The sequence below is a fragment of the Anopheles funestus genome, chromosome 2RL (assembly GCF_943734845.2).
Source record: "Anopheles funestus chromosome 2RL, idAnoFuneDA-416_04, whole genome shotgun sequence".
In the NCBI taxonomy this organism is placed as follows: Eukaryota; Metazoa; Arthropoda; class Insecta; order Diptera; family Culicidae; genus Anopheles; species Anopheles funestus.
In genome coordinates, this window is record NC_064598.1 from 38,023,008 (window position 1) to 38,049,022 (window position 26,015).

At 45.1% G+C, this 26,015-nt stretch overlaps 1 protein-coding gene across 3 annotated transcripts in view; it reads right to left on the reverse strand.

Moving 5' to 3' along the window:
- LOC125763682 (B-cell lymphoma/leukemia 11A) overlaps positions 1–26,015 on the reverse strand; it is a 68,793-nt gene that overhangs the window by 7,343 nt on the left and 35,435 nt on the right. The window contains exons 1-4 of one of the 3 annotated variants that reach the window (XM_049427043.1): positions 21,140–22,662; positions 11,644–11,793; positions 11,277–11,522; positions 9,941–10,192 (exon numbers count right to left, since the gene is read on the reverse strand). In XM_049427043.1, the coding sequence (XP_049283000.1) occupies positions 9,941–10,192; positions 11,277–11,522; positions 11,644–11,793; positions 21,140–21,188 (697 nt within the window). In that variant the 5' untranslated portion in view covers positions 21,189–22,662. Of the gene's footprint in view, positions 1–9,940; positions 10,193–11,276; positions 11,523–11,643; positions 11,794–21,139; positions 22,663–26,015 lie in introns of those variants that run through there. The other 2 variants (XM_049427044.1, XM_049427045.1) reach the window with 2 other exon arrangements.

The window sequence follows — 26,015 nt, forward strand, 5'->3', positions numbered from 1 at the left end:
TACCACCCAAACGAAGGCTCCAAAGACAAGCGTTCAATGCTATCTAAATGGTTCCCATTTTCCCCGTTTGCTCAGGACATAACCAGGATGCCACGAACCGGATGAGTAGCAGATGGTTCTTGGGAAACGTTTTATGGCAGCATCTATACTACCACGAACGGATGCGCGCGTAGACATAGCATCCTCGTAGCAATAGCCGTCCACCACTACATCCTGTACGGAGTTACGAAGGCTGGCGAGTTGCTTTCCATTACATCCCATTACGCTGGCCGCTGGTTTCGTGAGGTTTTTTTTGTTGTAAAAAAACGGTAGTATAAAGGGAAACATTCCTGTCCAAACGACCCCCATCTCCCGTCCACATTTACACCTATCGCAAACATAGGGGACTGTTTCAATTCCTATATTGCGTTATGGAAATTTATAGTGTTTTATTAAAAAAACAACAGCAGCACCCAAAAACCATTATCAAACCCAAAAAAGCCACAGCTTTTTTTGTTGTTGTCGCTTCCTTTTCGCTCATTTTACAGTGACAAAGGACAGCCGTTTGGTTACCGGGATGGACAAATACAAGGGTAGCAACACGTTACTGCTGGCCGTGTGTGTCATGCCGTAACCTTTCTTCAAAGTGAATTCTTTAAAAACTTCCCAATAGCGACGGTGGCTGCTTTTTAGTCGCGGTGATTGAAAAACTACCGCATCCAATTGACCGTAGCCCGGAATCGGGGACATCCGGAGGGCTTTTGACGGGATGCTTCCTTTCCCCCACCCCCGCGGTGAACATGGTGACCATAATCACCTTCGATTCGAGATACGATGATAAATATCGAACTGGCAAAGGGATGTGAACATTTATTTTATTGTCCTGACAAGACTTAATCAGTAAGCGGTAAGCCACTGATTTGCTGATCCCTTCGACCAGACGAAGAATGGACGTTACGGTCCGGTTTCGATTTTCTCGACACATTTCCACACTAAGCCATTCCGGGCACGTACAGTGCGAAGCGCGTCGGATTTGGTCCGGTGTGAGGGTTTTTGGGTGGTGGTTGTGTTACTTTTTATTTTTCTTCTTGCCCTCTAAAATAGGGGGTTGGTTGGGTAAATAATATTACAAAAAAAGACACAACCACAGGGCGGAGAAAACAGTTGGTTGCGGGCATTTATGAGACATCGGAACGAGTATCATATGTGGCCGTAACTTTCGTGTTCGAAGTGGGGAAAAAAAATCCAATATTGTTGAAACATTTATGATTGCTTTAAAGCGTAATTCGACACGATTTTCACTTCATTTATCATGGCTAATCATCAGTTGTGTTCTAGTTTTATTGAGGCTTCCCCTTCAAGCAGCGTTGCAAAATAGACGAGATGTAGTTTTAAGTTAAACGATTTTATTGAAAAAAAAATTCGAGAACCTAAACCCAACTCTTCATCCCAAAGCAAACATATCCATGTCTTTATCTCAAATGTCAACGAACGATGCAGGAAGGATAAGTATAATTCTTCACGCAGAAAAGAAACATTATATTCACAATCACATTTCTGCTGTGGGTGGTTTGATTCAAAAAAGGGGGTGGAATAAAGTATCACTAAACAATGATGATATTGTTTTCCGTTGCGCCAACGCACTGCCTAGACCCATCGGCCCCATTATAGAGTTGACCGTTCTTAGGCACATCAGAACACTTCGGTCCAGGATCTACAATGTGTGCGCACATTGTACACACCTACCAATGACAATTAATCACCCGAAGATCCCGATGGAACCCGATCACCAGCGAGTCCACCTTCCACCAGAATTAAGTGAGACATGTACATGCGTACACGCCCCACGTTGTACGAAAATGGTGGAAGCGAACCCTGCAATTACATCGTCTCTAGGGACCACAATACGTTGGCAATTTCGCCGGTGCGCATTGTTCTTGGATCGCTGTTCTTGAATTGTCCACCACGGGGCTGTCATCACTCGGGTGGTAAACGCCCCAAGCCGCATCCTACGGGATGTTGCCGATAATGTCTACAGCATCACACCGTCTCGATCGATGTTCTCGCGATCCGACAAACGTACGCCGTTGGCATTCCATCGAGTCCATTCCTTTAGCAGGCTGTCTTGATTGCACAGCCCGGATTTTAAGGTGTGCCACGTGTGCTGTGTGCACCTTCGCACTCGATAATCATTGCTCTGTCTCGCCAGCATCGGTTTCATCGGTGAAGAAAAAAAAGATTAATGAACAAATAACGCTACGATCGGTCGTTCGGTTGAGGGTTTCGATCGCGCACCGGAGACCTTTAGCATATCGCCCACACACTGTTACGGTGTATCGTGTGGAGAGTCTTGCATTTATTATACTCTTCTTCGAAAGATGGATGGCATGTGCATCGCAAGGTAGTTGCGATGCGTTACCCTGTGTAGCCGATAAGTACAGCTGAGTACACACCAGCCAACAAAAAAAACGGGGATAAGGCCATTCGAAGCAGCGTATGATGGGTGGCTAAAATATGCATCCCAGACAGGGTGTGTACGAACGGTAGCGAAACAAAAAGTTGACCCCTAAAACACACTTTTTTTATGACGCATCCTTTTGCTGACTCCCGTGTATGGTATCACTTTTTTTTTGAATGATTTTTTTTATTCATTCAACAAAAAAAAAAGCGAGAAGGGTTTAAATGCCGACCACATCAACACCTTCCGGAGTAGATCGAGTGTAAGGTTCACCCTTTACTACCTTTATTTGCCTTTCATTTTCATCTGTTCGCTTCCCATCGGCGCGAGGAAGACACACGCGGGATAAGACAAAGCGCTAAAGAAGAACCCTTTTTTTTCCTTTTCCCTATCCTTGGGTTAAAGCGTGCACTTGAACCGAAAGCACACGGAAGCACGCGCGCACGTATAAAATCCACGTGCGACGCATAAACCCATCACTACCATTAACCATTGAGAGGGCCCCGAGGGCCAGGTGAGCCGGTTTTTGTTAATTCCGACCAAAAGCGAAAGTGAATTAAGGAGCAAGGGATACACAAAAAAACTCCCCCCAACGAGAACAAAAAATAAAACACGAACCCTATCAACAAAAGGTCCAAATAGTGGAGAATAGAAGAAGAAAAAAATAGATGCGAGTACCGCGCCAGAGTTGAGTAAATGTAAATGAATCGAAAGTGATGCGCACGTTGCGTGTGTTAAGCACGAGCCAACGAGGATTCTTCACTAACACAATCCTTGCCTGATGAACGCTTCCGTTTGTCCACGGAAAGGGGTCACAGAAAGGTCCTGGTTTTTTTTTCGTTACGGCGACAGAAAACATGGTGCGTACCAGCTGGACCCGAATGAAATCGAAAGCAACTGATCAAACGGAATGTTTGTTGATCGTAAGTGGGGAAGCAAACAAAACAAAAAAAAAACGATAAGATTAAAAAAAATCAGAATACACCTCCCACAAAAAAAAATGTGTCCCAAGGAGCAAACAGAAGGGGGTGTAGATTATAAATCGATCGTTTTTCTTTTTTAGGGGCGCGATCGTGTCGAGAAAGGATGTCAATAAACCATCGGAAGAAAGATGATCTGATAATGATTGTGTTTTTTTTTTCTTCTTGGAACTAGGATCAAAAAAAAGCACCCGAAAACCATTGACCCATTAATCAAAATGGAAGATCGAATCTGGTAATCGGTGAAGAGGATAAAAAGGGGTTTAAGATCTATGTTTTATTCTGTGTTTTTTTATTGTCCGTGGGTCTGGCCATCTGATCATGAACATATTTATTACAAACAGTCGGGTGTGTTGGTGTATGTCACTTACCATATGTCCATTTTACCTTCTGTGTGTAATGGAAGAACCATAAAGAAGCACCATGATTGACCATTTCGAAAAGGTGAAAGTGTATCAAAGAAATACATTCACTTGTCGATTCTTATTTAAAGCAAATGTTTTATTCACTCCATAAATGATTCCCCAAACTCTCGTTTGGGACACGCTCAACGAGTAAGAATAAGCTTCTTAACCTTCCCGTTTTTTCTTGCCCCAAAAAATCGGGGTTAAACACATAAATCACACATCGCAAACCACAATCCGGTCATTTTGCACAATCACATTGGGGATGGGAAAGCAACACCACACCAGCGTCCAGCGGGGATGGAAATCCTAAAATCGGATCCCTTAGCTCCTTCAAAAACCGTTTTCCTTGAGTAGTCACGTACGGTGGGAACCCTTCTCAGTGGGGTTTGATTTACATATCCCATGTTGCTCCCTCGAAGTGGTCGGTGAGAATGCAAAATAAAAAAAAATCTGACCGATTGGACCTTTTACCACCCGGATGGGGGAAGGGTTACTCTTTTTCCAAGAACATTCCGGTCCTTCATAAAGAAAAAAAAGAAGGGCGAGTTTAATCTGCCGAAGGACGAAAAATTGTTATCACTTCCGGTGCTGAAATCCGCACTTATCCTTATGTTGTGCGCTTTTCAATGGTCACCCTGTTTTAGTTTTTTTTTTGCTTGTTTGTTTGTCCCCTTTTATCAAATGGACACCGGTGTGATGGACGTGGTGTCGAATTTTTAGTATTTTTTTTTAATTCTACTTCAAAAAGAAACCCGCCATTATCAGCTTAGAAAGGTTACTTGGGACCGATATCTTTTTATGAGAAGCGCGCGAGAAACGAGATTTATGTTTTCTTCCTTCCTTTTTCTCTACGCTGCGGACATTGTCAATCTGGTGTCCGAATGGAAAGAAGAAAAAAATCCGCCGGAAGTGGAGATTCATTTTCAACACCACTTCCGACACCCTTTTGCGATGATGCCTTTGGCCATTGTGGGGACGGGAAATTTCATTGCTTAAAGAAGAGAGCCAGCAATTGTCCGATTCACTCGATGGCGGATGTTTAATTGTCAACCCATCTTGCCTCTAGTACACCGGCTGATTCGTAAAGTGAGCCGTGGTAGAACGACACCCGCCAACCGGAAGCTCAAAAGGAGTAAAAGAAGGGACAGAATTTAAAAAAAAGAATTCCTTAGCAACTGAGTTCGGTAAGGGAAAAAAGAAGAAAAAAAACCAACATAAAATGAATTGGAAATCAGTGAGCAGAGAGGGCAAGAACAAAAAAAAAGAAAACACGCCATAAAACAGACAACGTGAGCAGGTCGTGATGAGTCCTGTTTCCTCTAATTTAAAGCGAGAAACCTAACTGTCGGCTCGTGACCCGCCATGGCACGCGAGCTTACGCACCTTTTTTTTTGCTTCTTCTATGATTAACCCCGGGATGGGTTCTACTGGTGGGGAGGTAAAAACACCGGGCGGATAATTAACATAAGTACGCCGTGGCGGTAACATGGCTTTAATATTTATGTCAACCGTGAAAGCCAAACGGTTTGGCATGTTTGCCAGACGGTAAAACGGTCGAGAAAAACGTGTGTTTTAGGAGGGATTCCTTTTTTTTATTCGTCTGCAGTTGTTGAATCAAATGGATATATTTTCGGAATTCTTTACTTCATCCTGCGAACGGACATAAGGGGTACACGGACACTTCCTGCACGCTTGTGGAAGCGTTCACTTTCATTTATGATCCTTCCGCCTTCGGGGGGAAGAGTTGAGCGTATGAACGACACCGATGGATAGGGAAATTTAATAAAACATTTTATAATGAAGCACCTTACTGTGGCAGGGAGAGGATTTTTTGTTTTTATTTCTTACGAAAATGATCTGTTAAGTGTGTGTTTTAATGAACTCTTGGCGTAGTACAACATTCGCTTATTTTTCACTTTTTGTTTTTGTTTTACACGAAATTTCTTCCCTTTATTGACGTTTAAAGCTGTTTTTATGATTTTTTTTCTTCTGTTTAGAAACATTTTACAACCACCCGGTGCGATCATCTGTGCTACCGAAAAGCTAAGCTTAAACCCCTTTTTACAACACAAAAACTTTCATTGATATATGCAACCGAAAATCTAACCGTTCGCCAGATCAACGACAAATGAAGGTTAATAAATAGGTTATAGGGACGACTCAGGACGACTGTAAAGGTTCTTTTGTTTGAAAGTGAAATTTTTCCTACACCATCGTGCACTAGTAAAAGGAAGCAACACCGGAGAGAAAAAAACCCTTTTTCCGGCCCGCTTGATCTGGACGCATATAGCAAGCGCAGGCAGGCCAGCATTGTCCCGGGAGCCAGTTGCAGTTTTTTGAATGCGCCCGGATAATAGAGGGAACAACACACCGAACCGGGGAAACGGTTGCGGATGATGATGATGATGATCTAGGGGCGACCGATTATGGTGGCGTAACGTCCACGGCATTACATCGGCAAAAGGGGGAAACGTAGGAGAAACGTAGGGTGGGGTTTAAATTTATGCAGCCAGATGCTGCGTCATTTACCAGCAAAACCCTTTCGAACACACCACCGGAGGTCACCATCGGGGCCGGGGCGACATGCAGTGCGTGCCTTTGTTCTCGCCTGCCGAATCATTCGGAGGTCCTGATGGTTTGTAACCTCGTTTTTTTTTTCTTTTTGCTTTCGGCAAGCACAAACCAACTAACAGACAAAGTGTGGCTACGTTCGGTAATGTGACCACTTGTGTAAGGGCCTCCACAGAGACAAAGTTTGGCAGGGTGGAGTGTTGCGTAAGGATGCGTCTTCTTCATGGAAAAAGGATTGATTTTCAATCGTGTCTGTTCGGGAAGAAAACTCTCCGTTTTTTTGTTGTTGTTAATGGACATCTTTCTTACGTGAAGCGTAATCCTTCACCATTGAAAGACGCACACCGAAGGACATCTTCGAGTGCGTGTGTATCAATTACGGTTCGTTTTGTCAATCAGTGGCATCCATTTCCCGTGCCTGAAAGGAGCTTGAGCTTGTGTGGCGAGTGTAGAAAAACAAATATTACCGAAGAAAGAAAGGATTAGCTTCCGCTGGGAGGATTACAGGACACCCAGGTCGGTCCATATGGTCGAACAGCGCGAGATCCCGGTCGTCGTCGTCGACAGACAGACGATGGTGAGCACTGTCAAATGCAGATGGTGAACGGGGTTAGTCTCTTATCAGAGTATCCTTCGCCTGGATGAAGTCGCCGTCATCGCTTCTTTGGTGACTCGGTGCGACACTGCTGCCCGTGACACATGACGTCATCCGTCTGTCCGACCGCTCGATAACCTAAGCTGGTCCTGGAGCTGCCTGCCCAAAGTGTGTATCCCGAGTGCGAGAGAGAGAGAGAGAGAGAGAGAGAGAGAATGCGGGGCAAATATTGACATTTTAATTTCCCCAGCCCGAAGTGTACCATCTGCACACGAAAGTCCTCCTTTGCTACGCTGGCACATTCCGCGGAGAAAGGATTGCGAAATTGAAGATCTTACGCTTTTGTAAAGAAGCATACCCGGCTTAAGAGGGAGAACTTCTTATTCGATCCGATATCCATCATGCATCACGTTTGAAAGGGAATTAGTAATCGGAATAGGATTTCACTTCGTCATGTATTGGGAACTATAGTTTGTATTGAAGGATTCTTTCCTTGGAATTTCAAGCGAAAATGAATTTCTTTTCAGTCACTTGTTGTGGAGTTGAAATGCGGAGTATGCTTCAACAGGAAGCATGTGGTGTAAAAGTCCAGTTCTGTGCCTTTACCTACGGCAAGCAGCCAAAAAAAGAATAACAAATCATCTGAGACTTGTGCAAAGTTTGCTCCATGCTCCAAATCCCCGGCCATGCAAATCTGACCTCCCCACCACCCAGTGACTTGGTAAGATGCCAGCGGATATGAGCGAACGGATGAACCGCAAAAACCGCATGGCAATAACGGAGGCACAAAGTGCCACAATCGACCGGAACCGACCGTGCATGGACGACCATATTTCTGCCACGCTCCATATCCGTGTCCGTGGTGGGTAAAAACCCTTTTTTGTGTTGTTGGCCCAAAAAAAAACAGCGAGAACAATTCGCTCCAAACAAAAGTGACTGAACGGGACAGACTCCCAGCCGGGTTTGGAGGGAAGTTGAATACGACACCCGGAAGTCATCGGCAGCGGTACGGGAGCAGATGAGAGTTGGAGGTCAAGCTAGACAGCTACAAGATATTGCTCGCGAGTGCAATAAAATAAAGCCATAAAGAACACTGGTGGACAAACAAAACTCCCGACCATGTCTTGAAGTGGGACATCACTCAGTTTGCGATGGAGAAAAAAACAGATAATAAAATGATACTTCCTTGGTTTGGGGGCGCTTGAAACATATTCAAACCCCCATTGGCTGGGGGTTAAACCCGGACACTCTGAAGAAGCGATAGATGTGGACCTGCTTCTCAGTTTGTGCACAGTGGTCAACTTCCGACTCCGTGGGGCAATACATGATGCTCCGGACGGTGAAATGGTTGGTTTCCGGTTGCTTAGCCATCAGTGTACACACTCTTGCACCTACTTCAAAATTTCCTTCTCTTTATTCCCCACCCAAAACTTCAACTCCGCTCCATGAAGTGCATTGAGACATTAGCAGCTTAAACCCCTTTTTTGTTGTTGTCGTAACTCTTTGATGGTGAGTCAAACCGGCCTCACAGCGCACGGTTGACGGCAAACGGAACTTACTGTCCTTCCGGCTGGGCTTTCCGGCGATATCCATCGTTTGCATCATTATCCTACCCCCCAGCCAGTACCCTCATTTCATATGGAAGTGATGAAGCCGGTAACGGCCTGAGCCGTACGGCAAACAGTACGCACACGTCCAGCGCCAGGTAGCAGCGGCAAGAGTCTTATGTGAAATAGGAAACAAAAAAAAAGGGAAACAAAGAACGAAAAGGACTCATAAGAGAAATGCCACCTACGGTGGTGATTCGGACATGACATTCGGTGTGGGTCGTCGGATTACTTCCGTTGGTGGACCAGTAAGTCCGGCCGAAGCGATGTGTCGAAGGGCTGGGAAGGCAGGAGGATGATGGAACCGCGAACAAAGAATGCGGAACATGCAAAAGTAGGCCCATCTCGAAGGACCGTCCCATCATCATCATCATCATCCTCATCATCGGTAAGCACGTCCGTTCGGTGGAGTGGACACGAACAGCCAACGTGATAGAAGAATCGTGACACTTTCAATAGCCGCCGAGCCACTAGGAGCAACCAGCAAAATGAGTTTTTTGGAATGCTCAACGTTGGTGTTCTTTCGTGAACAAGTGAATTGTTTCGCCGACCGTTGTGGTCGATCGATTTTGCCTTGCCATTACCGTGTCCACCAGGGGAAACACCTACAGCAGGAGCTTCCTTTAATGAAATGCATTTGCAGCTGGAGGTTTAATCACCCTTTTTGTGTCTTTTCCTGGCCTGATGACCAGAACGCATTAATGCCACTTACTGTCTCACTGTTTCCATGGCTGGATGGATTTGCACAAGTGTTTTGCAGTGATTAGATCCATTTGCTATTTTTTTTGTCTTTGGTGTGTGTTCTTCTACAGTGCAAAATCCCATTGCACACGGCAGAGGGTTAGGTCATTCTAAATGAAGCCAATTCTAGGTTGAAAAAATATTGCTCCTTGCAGACTGATGCATTTGGTTTCTGGTTGTGAGCTTCATAGGGGTGATGTGATGAATAATTAATCAACCGTAATTGATATGACCGGACATGGAAGGTTTTCTGCGCTTCTTCCCGTTACGTCCAGAAGTGAAGTGGTCAACCCTTTGCGTTTTTTTTTGTCGCGCTGGCTTTAACCCTTTTGCATAAAGAATGAGTAAGGATTGTTCGTAAGATAGACATCGAAGCCTAGCGTCGTGTCAAACCTGTCCGGAACCCTGCTGACCAACGGTCTAACATTGAACCGGAGGGCGTTTTTTTCTGCTTCGTTGATCAAGGTGTACCCTCTTCAAGTGTATGCGCAAACCGACCACAGTGTTCCCTCTCACAGTAGGTGTACATCAATGAGTGCAATTTTAATTGAAGTGGTCAAAAGGGGTTTTTTTGCGTCTAAAACGTTGTCTGAAGTACTTACCGCTGCTGGTGTTGTTGGGTTCGGGTGCATCGGAACCACCCTTCATCCGGTTCTCGTGCGAACCGTTCCGGTGGGTGGTCTGGGATGGTTTTCGGCTAACGAACTCGTCCTCGCCGCACGACGACGGATCGATGTCCATGCGTTCCTGCTTGATTTCGGCCATTCGGACGGACTGTTTGTGGTTGTCGTGGAGTGTGCAACCGAGCGGACTGGCTCCCCGCGACGTACAATGGGTGGATGCGTTTTCTGGTTCTGTTAGAAAAAGGAAAGAGAGAAAGAAAGAAGTGTTAACAGGAAACACACACATTAATAAACGCTAGTAAGGAGATGTTTAAATTGACATAAACATAGCTAAGAAAACATCAAGCACGAATACATATAGAAATATGTATATATATAGGGAAAGACAAAAACAAAATGTAAAAGCAACCCACAAAACTAACTAACAAACACAAAACAAAACAAAAAACGAAGGCAATGAATAAAACAGTGAGTAAAACGAATTATCAACGAAAAGGACACGACTTTCTTTGCGCTCGCGCTGGCTTCCACAATGGCACAATGTCACACAACGAATGCTTAACACTATCCAATCATTTATTTATCGTAACATATTACAAAACAGACATCTTTAAAAGGGGTGGGAAAATCAGGTGGATAAGGAAACATTAGAAAGGAACAGATATGTATATAGAGGAGAGAGAGAAAGAGTAAGAATAGAAAGAGAAAGAGATAAAGAAATAGAAACTTCCTCGTTGCTGTGTCATCGCTAGAAAAACCAAGAAGAGCGTTAGTTAACTCAGTTAGCCGCAAATTGGATAAAACACACACACACAGAAACAAAAACACACGAAGTCACTGTTTTCTTTTTTAGTTTGTTTTGTTTTCATTGTCTCAAATCGAACCCAACAACTGGGGTGCGTTGGAGAGTTGGCAGGTTTTTAAAATCGCGCTCTAGAAAGCAAAACGAATGCAGGCAGGACGGGCACGGACGCGAACACGGAAGGGAAGGACGCTAAAATGAGATACTTGATAAAAGTTGGTGGTTTTCGATTTACAAAGCGATGTGAAAGCTATCCATTAAAAGAATTGATGAAAAGTATTGTTTTAAAAAAAAGTGTACAAAGTGAAATAAAACAGTCGAAAAACTTATAAAAGTAGGTACAGAAGAACAGAGCAACAACACTAAATGAAAAATAAAAGGATTCTAATATAACGATAGCAAAAAAAAAAAACAGATACTAAAAGAAAGGTAACAAAAGAGTGGAAAACTAAAATTGGACAAAACGGAATCGAAAACTAAAAACCAAAAAAAAAAACCGAAACAAATACTCACCATCGCCGAGTTGTTTCGGTGTGCTGGACGCACCGTCACGCAGCAGTTCCGCCGGGCTGGTTGGGGGTGGTGTGTGGACACGATCGAACGTCGTACTAGTGCTGTGGGTGGTGGTGGTGGTCGTGATCTGTTTCACCCGGCAGGACACATTCGGCATGGAGGCACGGCGTGTCGTTATGCTGCTGCTGGTGTTGCTGGTCAACATTAACCGTCGGCCATCGTCCGAATCACGATCGGTTCCACCGGCTGTGGGAATGGTAACAATGACAAGGGCGCGACACGATCACGGTGAGTATGTTTAGGTGTGGAACAAAATACTGCCATGCTGACCGTGATGGACAGCTTCACCACCAAATTCGATGCTTACCTTGCGTGAAGCACTGGCCATAGTTTTCCTTGTTACACTGGAGCACTTTGTGCTGGATGAATCGCACGATGTCGGACAGGGCGAACGTTTTCTGACACGACCCGCATGTAAGGATATCCTGCGTGCCGTCCGAATCTCCCGTTTCGGAATCTAGATGTAGGTGGATGGTGGGTGGGTTTGATGGTGTGAGTTGTAAAAGTGTTTCGAAAGATGACGGAAATGGGAAGGGGAGAAAAAAAGGGGTAAAAGGACAACACAGTCAAGCAGTAGACCAATGGTGGTAGTAATAGTGGTAGTAGTAGTAGTAGTAATAGTAGTAGTAGTCGATAAGGATACACAGAAATAGAAAGCAAGTTTGATGGTGGAATGGTGATGATGATGATGAGTTTAGGAGGAGCATGGAATAAAAACAGTGAACACAGGCCACAAGACACAAGGATAGGTAAGGGCAGGGATACAGATTTTGGAGGGCGACAGTGAGTTCACAAAAATAGAAGGGGAAGAAGAAATAGGCGAAGAATTAAAAATTATTATCTCATCACAGCTAATTTAATGAATTTAATTAGATTTCTTTGGTTCGGTGGCGTTTGGTACGGTCGTCGAACGAACGGTTAGGTGTGTCTCCGGGAAGAGGAGTTCGTGCTGCCTGTGCTGCCCGCGTACATGTGCCCCCATTTGCTGACGAATTCGGTTTGCCGGGTGGAGTAGGAGGAAAGAGTTACCACGGTGAAGGAACATTTGAAGAAGAGTTTAAGAAGATGTCCTCCTCTTCCGTCTCCTCGCTCTCTCTTCCCTTCTCTCCATTAGAGTCATCTAGATTGGGCTTCACAGCGTTACGGGTAAGTCCATTCTGGGCGACGCATTCCACTACCAGGAGGACATCACCGTGTTGTTGTTCTTTACGATTTTAATTAAAGCAACTTTCGGTGGTGTTCGGAAGGGAAATCCTGTGTAGGTGGGATGCCTTTGAGGGCTACCAAAATCTGACCAGTTATCCGTTTTGCTACAACAGTGCTGCTGGCTTTAGAACTCTTCCATCTTCCTAGGAGCTCGTGGTTAGTAGTGTGAAGAGGTATTCGCAATAGCACTAGGACTAGGGTCTTGGTTTTATTTTTATGAGCTACAAGAATAATAGCTACCTTCACCAACGGTCCATCTAGAATGTCTCATCCCCCCTACTACCCCCTTTCTTCCCATTTTCCTTGAGGAAGTGTGGACAGCAAACCGTTAGTATGACAAAAAACCGGAACCGCTTCGGAGGGGCATTCCAGCTTGACACTTTTATAAAGTACCCAGTACCGTAGCGGCATACGTACTACATTCCACACCGGGGAACTCCGGGCGGCAAAAAAAGGGAACTTTCTCGGCCACGTTTCACAAGACAAAGGACATACCGAAGGATAACAGTTTTAGTGAGTGATAAAAGTCGCTACCAATTTCCCCGCCAACCGGAAGAGTCACCACCCCGCAGGCGCAACTCCACCGGGCGCTTATTTATATCGAGTGGTGTTATAAATTGCGCTATTTTCATTTTTCGGAATTAATATAATAAATTTCTTGCCATCGGGTTTCGGTCGTTCCGTAGGACGGCGGCTTGAATCGTTGTGGCTTGATGTTTGCTGGTGTATCGAAAAGGCAGACACGATTATCCACGGCCATCGGGATAAATCCGTTCGATTTTATATCGCCCCAAAAACACCCAAGGATGGCAAGCTTGCAAACAGGCCACAAGGGGTTTTTTGGCAGGGAATAAAATTTCACCCCACCCTTCGGTACATGGGATGGGAAAACAACACTATCCTATCCTAGGCACCAAATGGAAGATGTGTAATTAATGTGCGTTCCCCGAGTGCGACATTCAGCTAGGGGGGGGTGAGTAAGAAGACTGAGGTGAAAACGACGCAATGGAACACAGATTCGAAGACGCAAGAAGTGGAAATAAAATTGAAATAAAAATCTCAGACCATCAGTTCCAGTTGTACAAGAAGACACGCGGCAGACGCGCCAGAGCGCGGTCAGAAGTTAGGTTAGTCATTAAACGCTGGTACTGGTGGCGCTATGTACCATAAAGTGCCGGTGAGTCGAGCTAATCTTTTTGGGACAACCGTCGGGGCTAGCACGGTCGAAGCAGGATGCAGCGATTTCCGGTGGTCTTTGCAGATCAATCTTTGGCCACTTCTCGTGACCAAGAAGTGTGCATGGGGCTGTGTGCTAGGGTTTATGTTCGCAATGAGTTGACCCACTTGAACCTGTGTCTTGCCTGTGTTGCCACCAGAGTTTCCCGGGAAGGAAACACATTAAACGCAGAGTGATAGCAACTCCTCAGACACTTCGGGTTCGCAATTGACCGTAAAAGTGCAGAAGTAAAACAATTAATATGATAATTTTTTGGGCATTAATAGAGTGTTTGGAAGCGTATGCCATCGATGGCAGTCACATACGCTTCGCAGTTAATTAATCGTTTCTGGGGAGTGTATTTTCTTTCTCTCGCGAAATCGATACATTATGATTGACAAACGAACGAAATGGAACGAAACAATGTGGCGATCGTAAAGTTAATGTAGATGGTAATTTTTTTGTTTTTACTGTCAAAATCTGCGACATTTTAGCCTCCGGGGGGTTTTATGATTATGCACACCAGAAATGGGCAAATTTTTATACTGCAGTAAAGCACTGTAAAAGCCATTGGCGCCATTCGCGACGATATGCGTTTTAATTAAGTCTTATACGAATAGGTTCAATCGATGGAGTCGAAATCCTCATCGATAAGCATCACGCCGAAGCGTAACGTTCGTGCGATATGAAGCGCCTCTTTATGGTTAGCAACTATCAATAATTTGATAAATGAATTGTCGACGTCCACAAAGGACCATTAGTTTTTGGGACATATTTTCCCTTTCGGTTTAGGGTAAGTCCAGCATTTTTTCCTGAAAGAACAATACCGCCCCATCGATTGTGTTGATGCACAAAAACAAAACCCACATCCAGTGCGAATATTGGCGAAAAACTCACATCGAAAAATGACTAATGATCGGAGCGAAACCGTTTCTTATCAATCGAAGAAGAACAAGAGTGCATACGCACCAAGATAAGCCAAACAGCAAACAGTGAAAGAATGGACAAAAACAAAGCGAAACAATAGCAATCGATTTCGGTTCGCGTAACGGTCTTGTGCGTAAAACAAGAAGCGTCCTGTTTTTTTTTTGTTTCGCACAATTGTTTTTGACGTGTTTGTCCATTTGGTGGTGGCAGTGGAAAGTTCTAGGCCTAATAGCTGACTGGTGGTGTTTGTCCTAATCGGGAGCAAATTGATGTACAAACATGTAGGGTAGTTAGGGGCAGAAAAGCAGGAGCGGAACCGTACGACAGGGTGTGTAGAATAATGCTTCGGGCCACGACCCGGCTGTCATTGTGTCATTAAATTAATAAAACTAGCGCCGGGGTGGACGTGGGCTGGTTAGCGCACAAAAGGGAACGGAAATCCACATCACAGGAGGCCGAAATCGATTGGAATGGATTGGAATGGATCAGAGCTCGGATCAAAGCCTGAGCGTCTATCGACGGGGTGGGGTTGGAGTAGAGGGCTGGTTTTCGCCCTGTGAGGGATTAACACCCCTCAACGACTGGTGTGACTACACTTGTCGACTACACTCCCCGGGGGACTCCTCGCACTGTCGTAAATCAGGCTTATTTAATTACCCTTATTGAGAGTGGTCAATGGGTGAGTTTGTGGTGTTCGAGCAATTTGGGGGGCGGTTTGGTGTGGAAATAATCCCTCCTTATGGGGTTGTATGCTGGACACAAGCAGCCAAACATTTACCACAAATCAATGTAATGTCCTGGAACACTTCACACTTCTTCTCTTATTCTCTCTCTCTCTCTCTCTCTCTCTCTCTCTCTCCCTATTTCTCTCTCTCTTTCTCTCTCTCTTTTGCCGTTGTTTCTCTTATTGACCGTTGGCCATCGATGTGAAAGGGGATGATTGATTTTATTGTTATTGCTTCTCCACACGCACTTCTTCCGAACCGAAAACCGAACACAAAAGAGAACGACTAAAAGCGACTGAACGAACAAGCGAACGAACAATGCGATGAGTTGCTGTCCGGTGGAGTGAGCGAGATAATGGTGTGTGTGAGAAAAATGGGCGTCCACTTCGATACACGCACGAAAGCGCACATGCATACGCGACTGACCAATGGACACCGGATAAAAGGGGTTGCGTTAACGCGTGTTTTTCCACCGAGTGACCAATGATGATGTCCATACGGTGTGTGCGCGTATGTGTGTGCGTGTGTGAGTCAGATAGCCGTAAGGGATGAAGGAATTGAACAAAGATTTCATACAAAGGAAAACGGGGGAGGCCAAAAGGTACATCTGCATGAACCGATCAAGTAAAGAGTAATTCGGAAAAAAGGATTAACTGACAGACGGACATACCCATTACTTACTGATGACAGCTAAAATGTCAAACGACTTTGACATGTGCGAATGTGTGTCCTTTTGCAAAATGCGTACCTAAAATGCACCAATTTCCATTGACACACCCGGTGACCGCTTTTGCTTTCTCCACCCTCCCCGGGAACATGCGCCATTGTGTTGTGTTTCGTTCCAACAGCAAAACCCCGATCGAAAAGCAATGACAACCGACAAGATTAGAGGTTTTACATTTCAATTCGATTTAATGCAGCAGTTGAGATCGACACGCAGGACCCGAATCTCGGTCAGTAATGGTGTGCTGTGTTTGGTATTTGAGGCACAAAAATCGGTCAATCATTGTCAACCATCATAATTTCCTCCACCCCCCCTTGGGTAACTGCACGTACACCAGATTGATCCCTTCAAACCATATTCATCTATTCACAACACACACACAAAACATACACATATTTCGTTCCGTTGCTCTCGTTTCCACTTGAAAGTGCAACTGCAGGCAACTGCATCCGATCGGCGACGTACATATATATGTGTGCGATGTTGCAGCTGCAGGGCCAGAGGAAAAAAAAACAAAACCACTAAATGCGTTTCAGCCCTCTAATCTTCGAGGGGTTGGTTTTTGGGTTTGTTCGGACGAGAAAACCGCGGCTACTTGGCGTTTGATCGCGAACGATTCGACGCTCGAATCGACAATTGTCGCCAGTTCCAGGATCCTGTGTTTACGTATGCGTTTAATTGCATATTACCAGAAGGATCGCCATAATCGAACGGAGCACATTTTTCTATCGATTGCCAAGCGGCCTAAGGCAAAAGGCTCTAGTGTTGAAAATTATTGTGCTGCATCCGGTTTGCCCAGGGCGGCACATTTTTTTGATGTTCGCTGGTAAAGCAAATCAACGTCTTACTAAGAACCCTTGCTTTTTTTCTCCTCCTCAAGAAAAAAATCTTAGCCACTCTCCGGCCAGAAACATCACACGATCGTCGTAAAAGTGTGGAAAAATTAATACACGAAACCCAAACGCAACCAAAATGCTGGAAGAGTTGAAACCTTTATGTAAATCCAAAACGATTGTTCCAGCATCCATTCAGACAGTGGTGTGCGTCTGTTAGATATGAAGGACATCATCATCAGCAGGGTTTCAAACGCCCTTTGGTCCATTTGACAATCACATGGTAAAAGGTGCCGTTTTGAGTGTGTTTCTTTTATGGCACGAAATCACATTTGGACCCTCTAAAAATTTCCTCTTCTCTTATTTAGAGGGTCCAAATGTCCTTCAAACAGACTTCAGCAGTGTCTTCGAAAAGGGGGATAGTTGTTTTTGGGAGACGAACACAAAAAAAGCAGTGTACGAAAATGGATGTGTCGTAAGACGCAAAACACAATAATAAATCATTGTTCTTCCGAATGTCTCCATCGAAAGGAAAAATTGTTTTGTGCGGTTTATCGCGATTTCATTCCATCCAGAAAACCGAACGAGATCACCGACCAGAAGCATATTGTAAGCGGTGGTACCATAAAAATCTAATCAACCTAACCTTTTCTGGCCAAGCAAAAAGCATATTGTCCACTAAAAGGAAAATTGCTTGCTAACAAAAAAAAAGAAAAACACATGCGAAAAACGTATGAATTTTCCTGCAAACAGTAGCAATATTTCCGCTAAATGAGCTTGATAAGTATCGCGAATTCGTTGTGCACTGTCAGCAGTAGCAAAGAGCTTGGCAACAAAACAGGATCGAAGGTTCTCGGTGTAATGTCTTGCTTGGCCCAAAAGCAAGCGAACCAGGACCGGATAAGGTTTTTATCCTGGGGTGGAACAGTGGAATCAATGATAATAACGTTGTTCGATTCCAGTGTTTCCTATGTTACCGGGGGTTCGTGGCAGTGATGGTGATCGACTATTTGATTGACTTTCGATGCATAAATTATTGGCTCTGTCCGTTAGACAATCGTCCAGAAAAACTGTGTGACAAAACTGCGCTCTTCTCTCTCTCTATCTCTTTCTCTTCCCACACTCCCCAACAAGTGGACAATGTTGGGTGGAAAAAATATTTTTATTTATTTATTCATATCGATTTTGATTGAAACCGAAACCGGTCAAATATGGTAGCCCGAATGGGGGAGAGGAAGGAAGCGGAAGTGTGTGGAAAGAGGAATGTCCTGTTAACCTTTGAAACCACACACACAAACACAAGAAATAAAAAAAAACCGTGCCCTGGACGCCAGACGAATCGACGCGAGACGAACAAATTCGATTAGGAAGTTGTAAATGATATTTCGGCTGGTGAATTCAGCATCGCATCACCACCCACCAAGGAGGGATCCTTGTTTTTTTTTATCTGTTTGCTCCGTGACGTTGTTGTTGTACAAGCATTACACGTTACACGGATTGAGGGTGGGTAAGATGGAAAACAAAAACCCCCGGCACCAAGGCGAAAGAGATGTAGACGCCTTGGGCTATTTCCGATGATTATGGGCATACACTCGGAAGCGAAGAATTGGGTGTTGCTTTCCGTACGGAAAATATGTCCAATTTAGCGTCGTCCTCTCCCGCACTAAAGGTTTTCCGATTTTCCCTACCCCCTTACCATCCCCACTTCATTCCCTTGGATATCTTTTTGGGGGTAAATGTCAAATTATTGATTTGATGTCACAAGGAAGGGAATAAAAAAAATTGCTAGACCACAGAGGAATTAGGAATAAACCGGGACGAAAAAAAAAATAAGAAAATCGCCCTGCGGATATTCAATGATGTCGGAGCTGATTGTTTGATTCGCGATTACGCACGGGATGCTGGTAACGTGATTAAAGCTTGCGGTACAGGCACACGTGCCTGTGAAAGTGACTTAAAGCTTCAGGTGAAGCGTCTGTGAAAAGCTGGGTGATAATGGTGATAAATTTCGGTCTCACAAAACTAGTTCACAGTAAATTTAAATAATCACTAAACAAATGTTTGATTGTTCCGAAACGCTTCACCATACGCCCGGTCCGGTCAATGGCTATTCGTTGTCGTATGGTGAGTAACGGTTGGAAAAAAAACGAAGATAAATAATGACACACCGACACCATCACGGAACAGTGTGTTTGTGTGTTGGGTGGAATAAACGTGCAACCCTCAAAACCGTGCACAACCCTGGCATGATGATAGTGGAGTTACTGAAGTATAACAAGAAGAAAGAAGTGAAAAAAAACGAATACCTTGTACATATATTTGCATTGTCGCGTGGGTGGTTGGTGTTGCATCCGTTGGAGGGGATGCAAAGGGAGGGACCCGCAGCTCATAGCGGTAACAACCTTCTGGTCATTGGAGCAATAATCGGTTGAGGCCACCAGTACGCAAAAACCCATATAGTGCGCGTTATCACCCGCTTTGTCGCGATGAGGTTGACGAGTCCGCTTAAGCCCGGGGTTCGTTTCCCTCCACCAACTTCTCTTCGCTCCGATCTCCTGCGACCCCCCCCACCCCCCCTCCCACCCTCTAATGTCAACTCCGTCAACCTTTTTGGACCGATCGAGACATGAAGCTTATCAGGGTGAATGAAAGAGTAGACTCCCGGAGGGTTCGGGAGAGTGAAGGGGGGAAAGGGAAAGGTACCAATATTTGCCAACCCGGACCCGGAGGATCACAGACGACACCCGACACCCGCAAGAAAAACCGGACCGGAGCTAGTGAGAAGGTGAAACTGTGTTGGTTTTTTTTTTTATTCTGTTGCTTATCAGTTGTTTGCGGTGTGCGAAGGTGGACGCGTCGGAAGACCTTTTTCCCGGTCTGCACGGTGAGACTTCCGGGACAGAGAGACAAACACACACACGGGAACGTAACGCACAAGGTGTTCCGTTGGCCGTTGCATATGCAGCGAAAGGGAAACAAACCGCCACATTGTTGTAGTGGCCCAGTCGTTGTTTATTTGCTGATCTTTCGTTTTCTTTTGTCTCCCCTCACCCCGTTGCTCATATCGCTTTGCTCGCTTATAGCCGGCGGTGCCGGCACGCCGTATTCTAAGGCTAGTAGTAGTGGTTCTGTTCTATTTTTTTTAGTTCTAATTTTATTACCCCACCGTGAGGCAATCGGTGTACCTGCTGGACTAATCGGAATGCTGGTGCGTCGAATGTGCGGGCGCGACGGACGTACATGGATACGTGTGTGTCCGTCAGGTTGTTAGCCCGTTCGTTGGCATTGTCGGCCGCCCCAAAAGTGGGTAGTGGCGGGGAATGCAAAGTAGATAAGCGAACCCGATCCGAAACGGACGCGAGCGGTCAAATTCTCCCATGGTGAGTGAGTTTGAAACGGGGGTGAAACACCCACGCACACCCTATTTCAATCCCTTCAAACACGGTGGAAAGTGGAAGAGGGGAGGGGAGGGTGGGCGGCAAAGAGGGACATCAAATCAACAACGCGCGACGTACGTTCGACAACCGTTGCGGTCTTATCAAGTGTCAAACAACGGCACGAGGGTTGCACGGTTGCAGCTGCATCTGTCTTCCCAACACTTTCGCCGTGGAAGCGGTTCGATTCGCGATCGATAAATGATGGCAGGCGAATATCAGCACGCTTATCAGTTATCAGGGAGATTTGTGTGGGAGTTTGTAGCACCTTTTCGCCTCAATACCCTTTTTTATCCCTTCTTGTTGTTTTGTTAAGCATTTTTGGGGGTTTCGCTTTAAACGACCGTTGATATTTAAATAACAACTCACTATTTCTCAAAAAACCCTCTCTACTGCGCGCTCTCTTGCTGATAACAAGGCCGTTTAGAAGCAGGGTGCAAATTACACGTTCCACGGAAGCACAGACGGGGCCAGCATGTTTTTTTTGTTGTTACTTTTTCCACAATAAAGAGTCAGCTCAACAAGATGTGAAATGTGACTCCCTGATTCGCGCTGAAGCAGTTCCTTCACTCGTGTTGCATTGAGGACCCCTGCCGAAAGGTTACAATTAAAGCCGGAAGGTGACCAACAAAAACCTCTCAGCAAAACGTCATCCGAAACCAAAGCAAAGCCCTTTTTTGTTGGTGTTCCTTTCAACTGTGGCTGGAAAAAGAAATTTTTTTGAAGGGCGAAACTCACGATCGCGATTGTGCGAGTAGAATCCGGCATCTTCGCTGGTGGACAACATCTTGGTACGGCAGGTGAGAGAGGCAATGCTTTTTCTCTAACGTTTGACAATTGGCACACAAACCACTCACAGGACGCAGCAAGCAAAAAAAAAAATAACACTTTCTTCCGTCTTTCCGTCGTCACATGAATCACAATTTTTTCGTCATAATATTCGCTTATTTTCCACGAGGTGCTCCTTCAGGTGTTACGGCTATCTTCACTATCGCTCGGGATGAACTATTTTAAACAACACCAACACCGCACTGCGATTTATCACCAAAAAATCTGTTACGAAAAACTCATTGAAACTCAATCATTCACAAACTGAGAAACAAAATCACCGCGAACAAGGAAATAACAAACCACACCGAAATAATGAAAAAAAAAACGGAAAATCCTCCCTCCTCAAGGAGAATGTGTTCTTAAAGTGTGCACTGGTGGGGGGAACCCGATTTTTAAAGGTTGATTCCGCTGCATGGAACCGACAAAACTGAACCACACCAAATTTCGCACTTTTCACACTGTTGTCACCGAGGCACACTTTTGGCGCGTTTCGTCATGGTAGCGTTCTTGTATCGCAGAATTGTTGCAAATGTTGATAATAGCTGACCAAATGTGGTGACAATTTGATGCTGGACAAAGGTTATTGCTTCTCCCACTCGGTCGGGTTTTTTCCCTTTGCGGAACCAAGGACGGTCTTGCTTAACGGTCAGCCTCAACGAGCAGGCTATTCGAGAGGGTCAAACACGTACGTTTCTGTGGTGCTGCTACCGACGGAATCGGTCCGTTCGCGACGACGATATTCCGGCGTGTGGTGGAGTTCTCTGTTCGGTTTGTCCTCGCCGCGGTCGTCTCTCGTCTGGCACACTAACACACACACGCACACACGGAGGAAGGGAGCGACAGACGCGGTAAGAAGGAACGGGTGGTGCTTACGGTTTGCTGGAAGACGTTGTCCACCGTGGACGTAGCCACCACCACCACGCACTCTTGCACACGAAGGGTGGAAGAAGCATGCGTACTGCTCACACGCACCATCGGTCAGCTCAATTCATTCTCTCCCGCTCTCGCATCATCCCCCTAAGGAAAAAAGGACCAACGGACGGTATACCGGGCACCCTTGTGTGAGTGAGTGCCCGTTGTGTGTGGCTGTTGTTTTTTTGCTTTGAGATGACAAAAAAGTGCAAGCGAGAAAGAGAGCGAGAGAGAGAGCGAGAACAAGCAACCCTCATGACACACACCACTGCGCGGAATCGCTCATCTCGGCGTTACAGTTTAGGGGGTTGGGAAAAAGAGAACAGGGGTGAAGTATCCTTTTTTTTTTGTTGGGTGACCCTAAACAAAACAAAAAACGCTGGACTGAACTGTAGTGGCTGAACGAAACAAGTGAGCGAGAAAGCGAGCGATGAAGAGTGGGACAGATGGTGAAAGACAGAAAAAAAACAAGAGTAACTCTCACCGCTACACTCTCATTCAAACGCTCACTCACCCCTAACGCAGGATCTCACGACTGAGAAAGTGTGTGAGAGAGAGAGTGAGGGTGAGTGAGAACGAATGACGGAAAATAGACGAAATCTCACACTCGCTTACGCTATTTGAGGGGTAGCGTTTTTTTTTGTTGTTTTCCAATATGTACGCACACACCAATACACGATCGTGTGTGGTGAGTAGAGTGTGTTGTGAGGCCGGGAATGGATGCACGGCGAGTAAAGAAAAATCGAAGAAAACAAATTCACCACAATTTGGAACAACACGAAAACTCCTTGCTCCTTGAGGACGATAGCGGTGGTCAAGGGTGCGTTTACAGGGTGTTTCGTTACGCTAGTGCATACGGAAGCAGGAGTGAAACGAACATACCACAATCATACATGCTCCGCGTGTGTGTGCTTTATGTTGTGTGGTGGACTGACGAAAGGGCTCGCTCGTCAACCCGCTTTACCCGTTCCTTTGTGCAACCGACATACACGATTGGCCATCGGAGTAGCCCTCGTCCACGGTTATACATATCTATATACATACGTATGTATGGGGTGGCTCCCGGGTGACCAAAAGGATAATGCTATGTCCATTGGCATGTGCAGGCCCCATCGTACGTGAGTGAGTGGGATGACCGAACGAACGGCAGAACGGGAATAATGGTAAGGACATATCTTTGCCATCGATGCGCGTGTGTGATAAGAAATGCTTGAGATGATTGAGAGTTTGTCCAGAGAGCGGTTTCGGAAGAACATACGAGCGATTAGCTACGTTTTTCATGTTTCTGCATGACAATGGATTTTTTTGGGGGGGGTGACGGAAAATATTTCATCGTTTTAATTCTTAGCTGCAAGATTTGGAAAGATAGTAGCACCGTTTTGTATTTTATATTTGTATGATTTTTTGTCAATCATAAATTAACTCGAGCAAGAATTTCTGGAGGCGTTTTTTGTATTGTAAATTCTACAATTGGAATCTCCTTTGAGATGCTTCCACTCCCGCAGCGAATGTCTTTGTTCTTGGTAACCACAAAATGAAAAGAAAAAAATCCCAAATGCATCCGAATGTCATCTCCAAACTGCATCATTTCTATTCCCTCCACTACCCAAAAAAAAAAACGGATCTCAAAAAAGATTCTGCGCGGATTTATGAACCTTTTTCTAGGTGGTGTTTTTTTTTCAAACATTTAAGAAAGGATGTCTTCACAGCCAACAAAAGAGTAAAAAAAAAACGCACACTCCTTCGAGAAATTCATTTCCGTCGATTGCAACGAGCAAACGAAAATGATCCTTTCGCTGCGATCGATCCCGATCCGTTTCGTACGCTGGGTGGATTCTCCGGCTACTGTAGCAGCCAAGCCTCCGCGGCACAGCTGGCAATCGATTAACGGCGAACTGGGAATGTAAAGAAAATAATCATCTTACACCATACGCCGCCCATCCGCATCCTTTCGATCAAATCCCTTTCGGTTCGATGTTGTGGGCGCCGCCGCCGGGAAAGAGCGAACGCACAACAGCGAGGATTGGCTTATATCCGGTCGGACGGTATTCTGTGTGTGTGTGTCTGTATTCGGTAGCGCAATTCGATCGACCGTGGAAAGCCGTTTTCCGGCAGGAATAATCAAGCTTCCGTTGCACCTTCGTTACCAATACGAACGCCAAAAATCGGTGGTGTGAAGATGTGAAAATTAATCAACCTTTGTGCTCGAACCCAACGGTGTAAGTGGCTCGAGATTCTTTTGTAAGTTTGTTGGTAAAAACCACACAAAAACACACTTCTTATCATGGTCACACAAGGATGCGTAAGAGATAGTGAAAGGTATGCGTTTTTTATAAACGCTTCTATTTTGTTGACGGAAACCCAACAAAAAAAAAATATAAGAAAGGAAACGATTCTCTTATAAGATGACAGTACAAATGACACACGAGTGCACATACTTTTTTGTTCAAAAAAAAAAAAAAAATCAAAAAAAACCACTCCCGATACACACCGAATAACGGACCGTACAAAATAAAAGCAGTTATGTGTGTGAATAGTAGACAAAAAAAATCAAAAACCATACGCAGCCTTCATAAGAAAACGTTCGGAACGTTCCGTAACGCAGAGGATCAAATTCACCACATCCGTCGTCCTTTTGGCCGATCGACTTCCGTCCAACAAACGGCCGATTTCTCTTTCTCTCGGGGCCGGATACACGCACCGAAACAATAAAACCAGAACGAAACAGAACGACTAACCCAGTGACGAGTTCTTAGCGAGCCGCCAGCCAGCCAGGAATGAATGCTTAATTATATCTTTGATTTATATTAATAACAAAACCATTTCCGTATCACCGGCCGGGTGTGAGTGTGTGCCGGGAGAGAAAGGGGAGGAATCTAAATATAAAAAAAAGAAGAAACACACAAACCCGTAGCGAAACAAAGGAATAAAAAAAAACGGCGTTAGAATTCGTATCCTGCACGAAGTGATGACTGTTGAAGAAGTATGGGAAAAAAACAATCCAGGAAAAAAAACGAGTTTTCTTCGATCCTTCGGTCGAAGAAATACCGTTACTCTCCGAGGGGTGGTAAGCATCCGAATGCCCTACGAAAGGAAACCAACGCTATCAAGCGTTATTTTTTGTGTTGGTAGGACGAAAAAAAAATGTCCGGGGGTCTTTTTTTCTTGTACCGTACAGGACACCTTTCTTTCCAAATCACCTTCACTCCCTGGCCACTCTGCAGGCGTATTAGAATATTGCGCATAAGAGTGCGTATGTTTGTGTGTCTGTTTAATTTTAAAACGCATGATTACAATTCCAATACGAAATGGGAAAGGTTGCTTTCCGTTTCTCACTCACTCTGCTTCGGCATGTAAAAAAAAACTCTGCGTAAGATGATCGTGCATCAAATCTTAATTCCAACGATTTCCTTACGATGACGGTGAAGAAAAACTCACTCACCAAGCAGCTAGCCAGAACAAGGGTAGAGACCCACAAACAACCGTCTTCAAACCATACGTCTGTATGTGTGTGTGTCTGTCAAAATCCTGGAAGCCCAGGGGTAACGTTGGTAAGCGTTAAAAAACAATTTATGCGCTGGTTCGACCGACCCAATCCTAGCTCGATCGCTGCTAGGAGATCTCGCAGCCAAGAACGCGTAGAGACCGTTCGGGATAGAAGACATCTACCCCTGAGGTTTTTTTTCTTTCTCCAAAATTTTTGGTAAATAAATTTTCCTTCCCGTCCAGACCTCCGAGGCAGAAGAAACGAACGAATTTGCGGCAGTGCGTAAATGTCCTCGCGGCTTAAAGGTAGTCAGGGTCAGGGAATGAGATTTGTTTCCCCCAGAAAGGTTTAATTCAAAGACATCGGCAAGACTCGGTAGTGAGG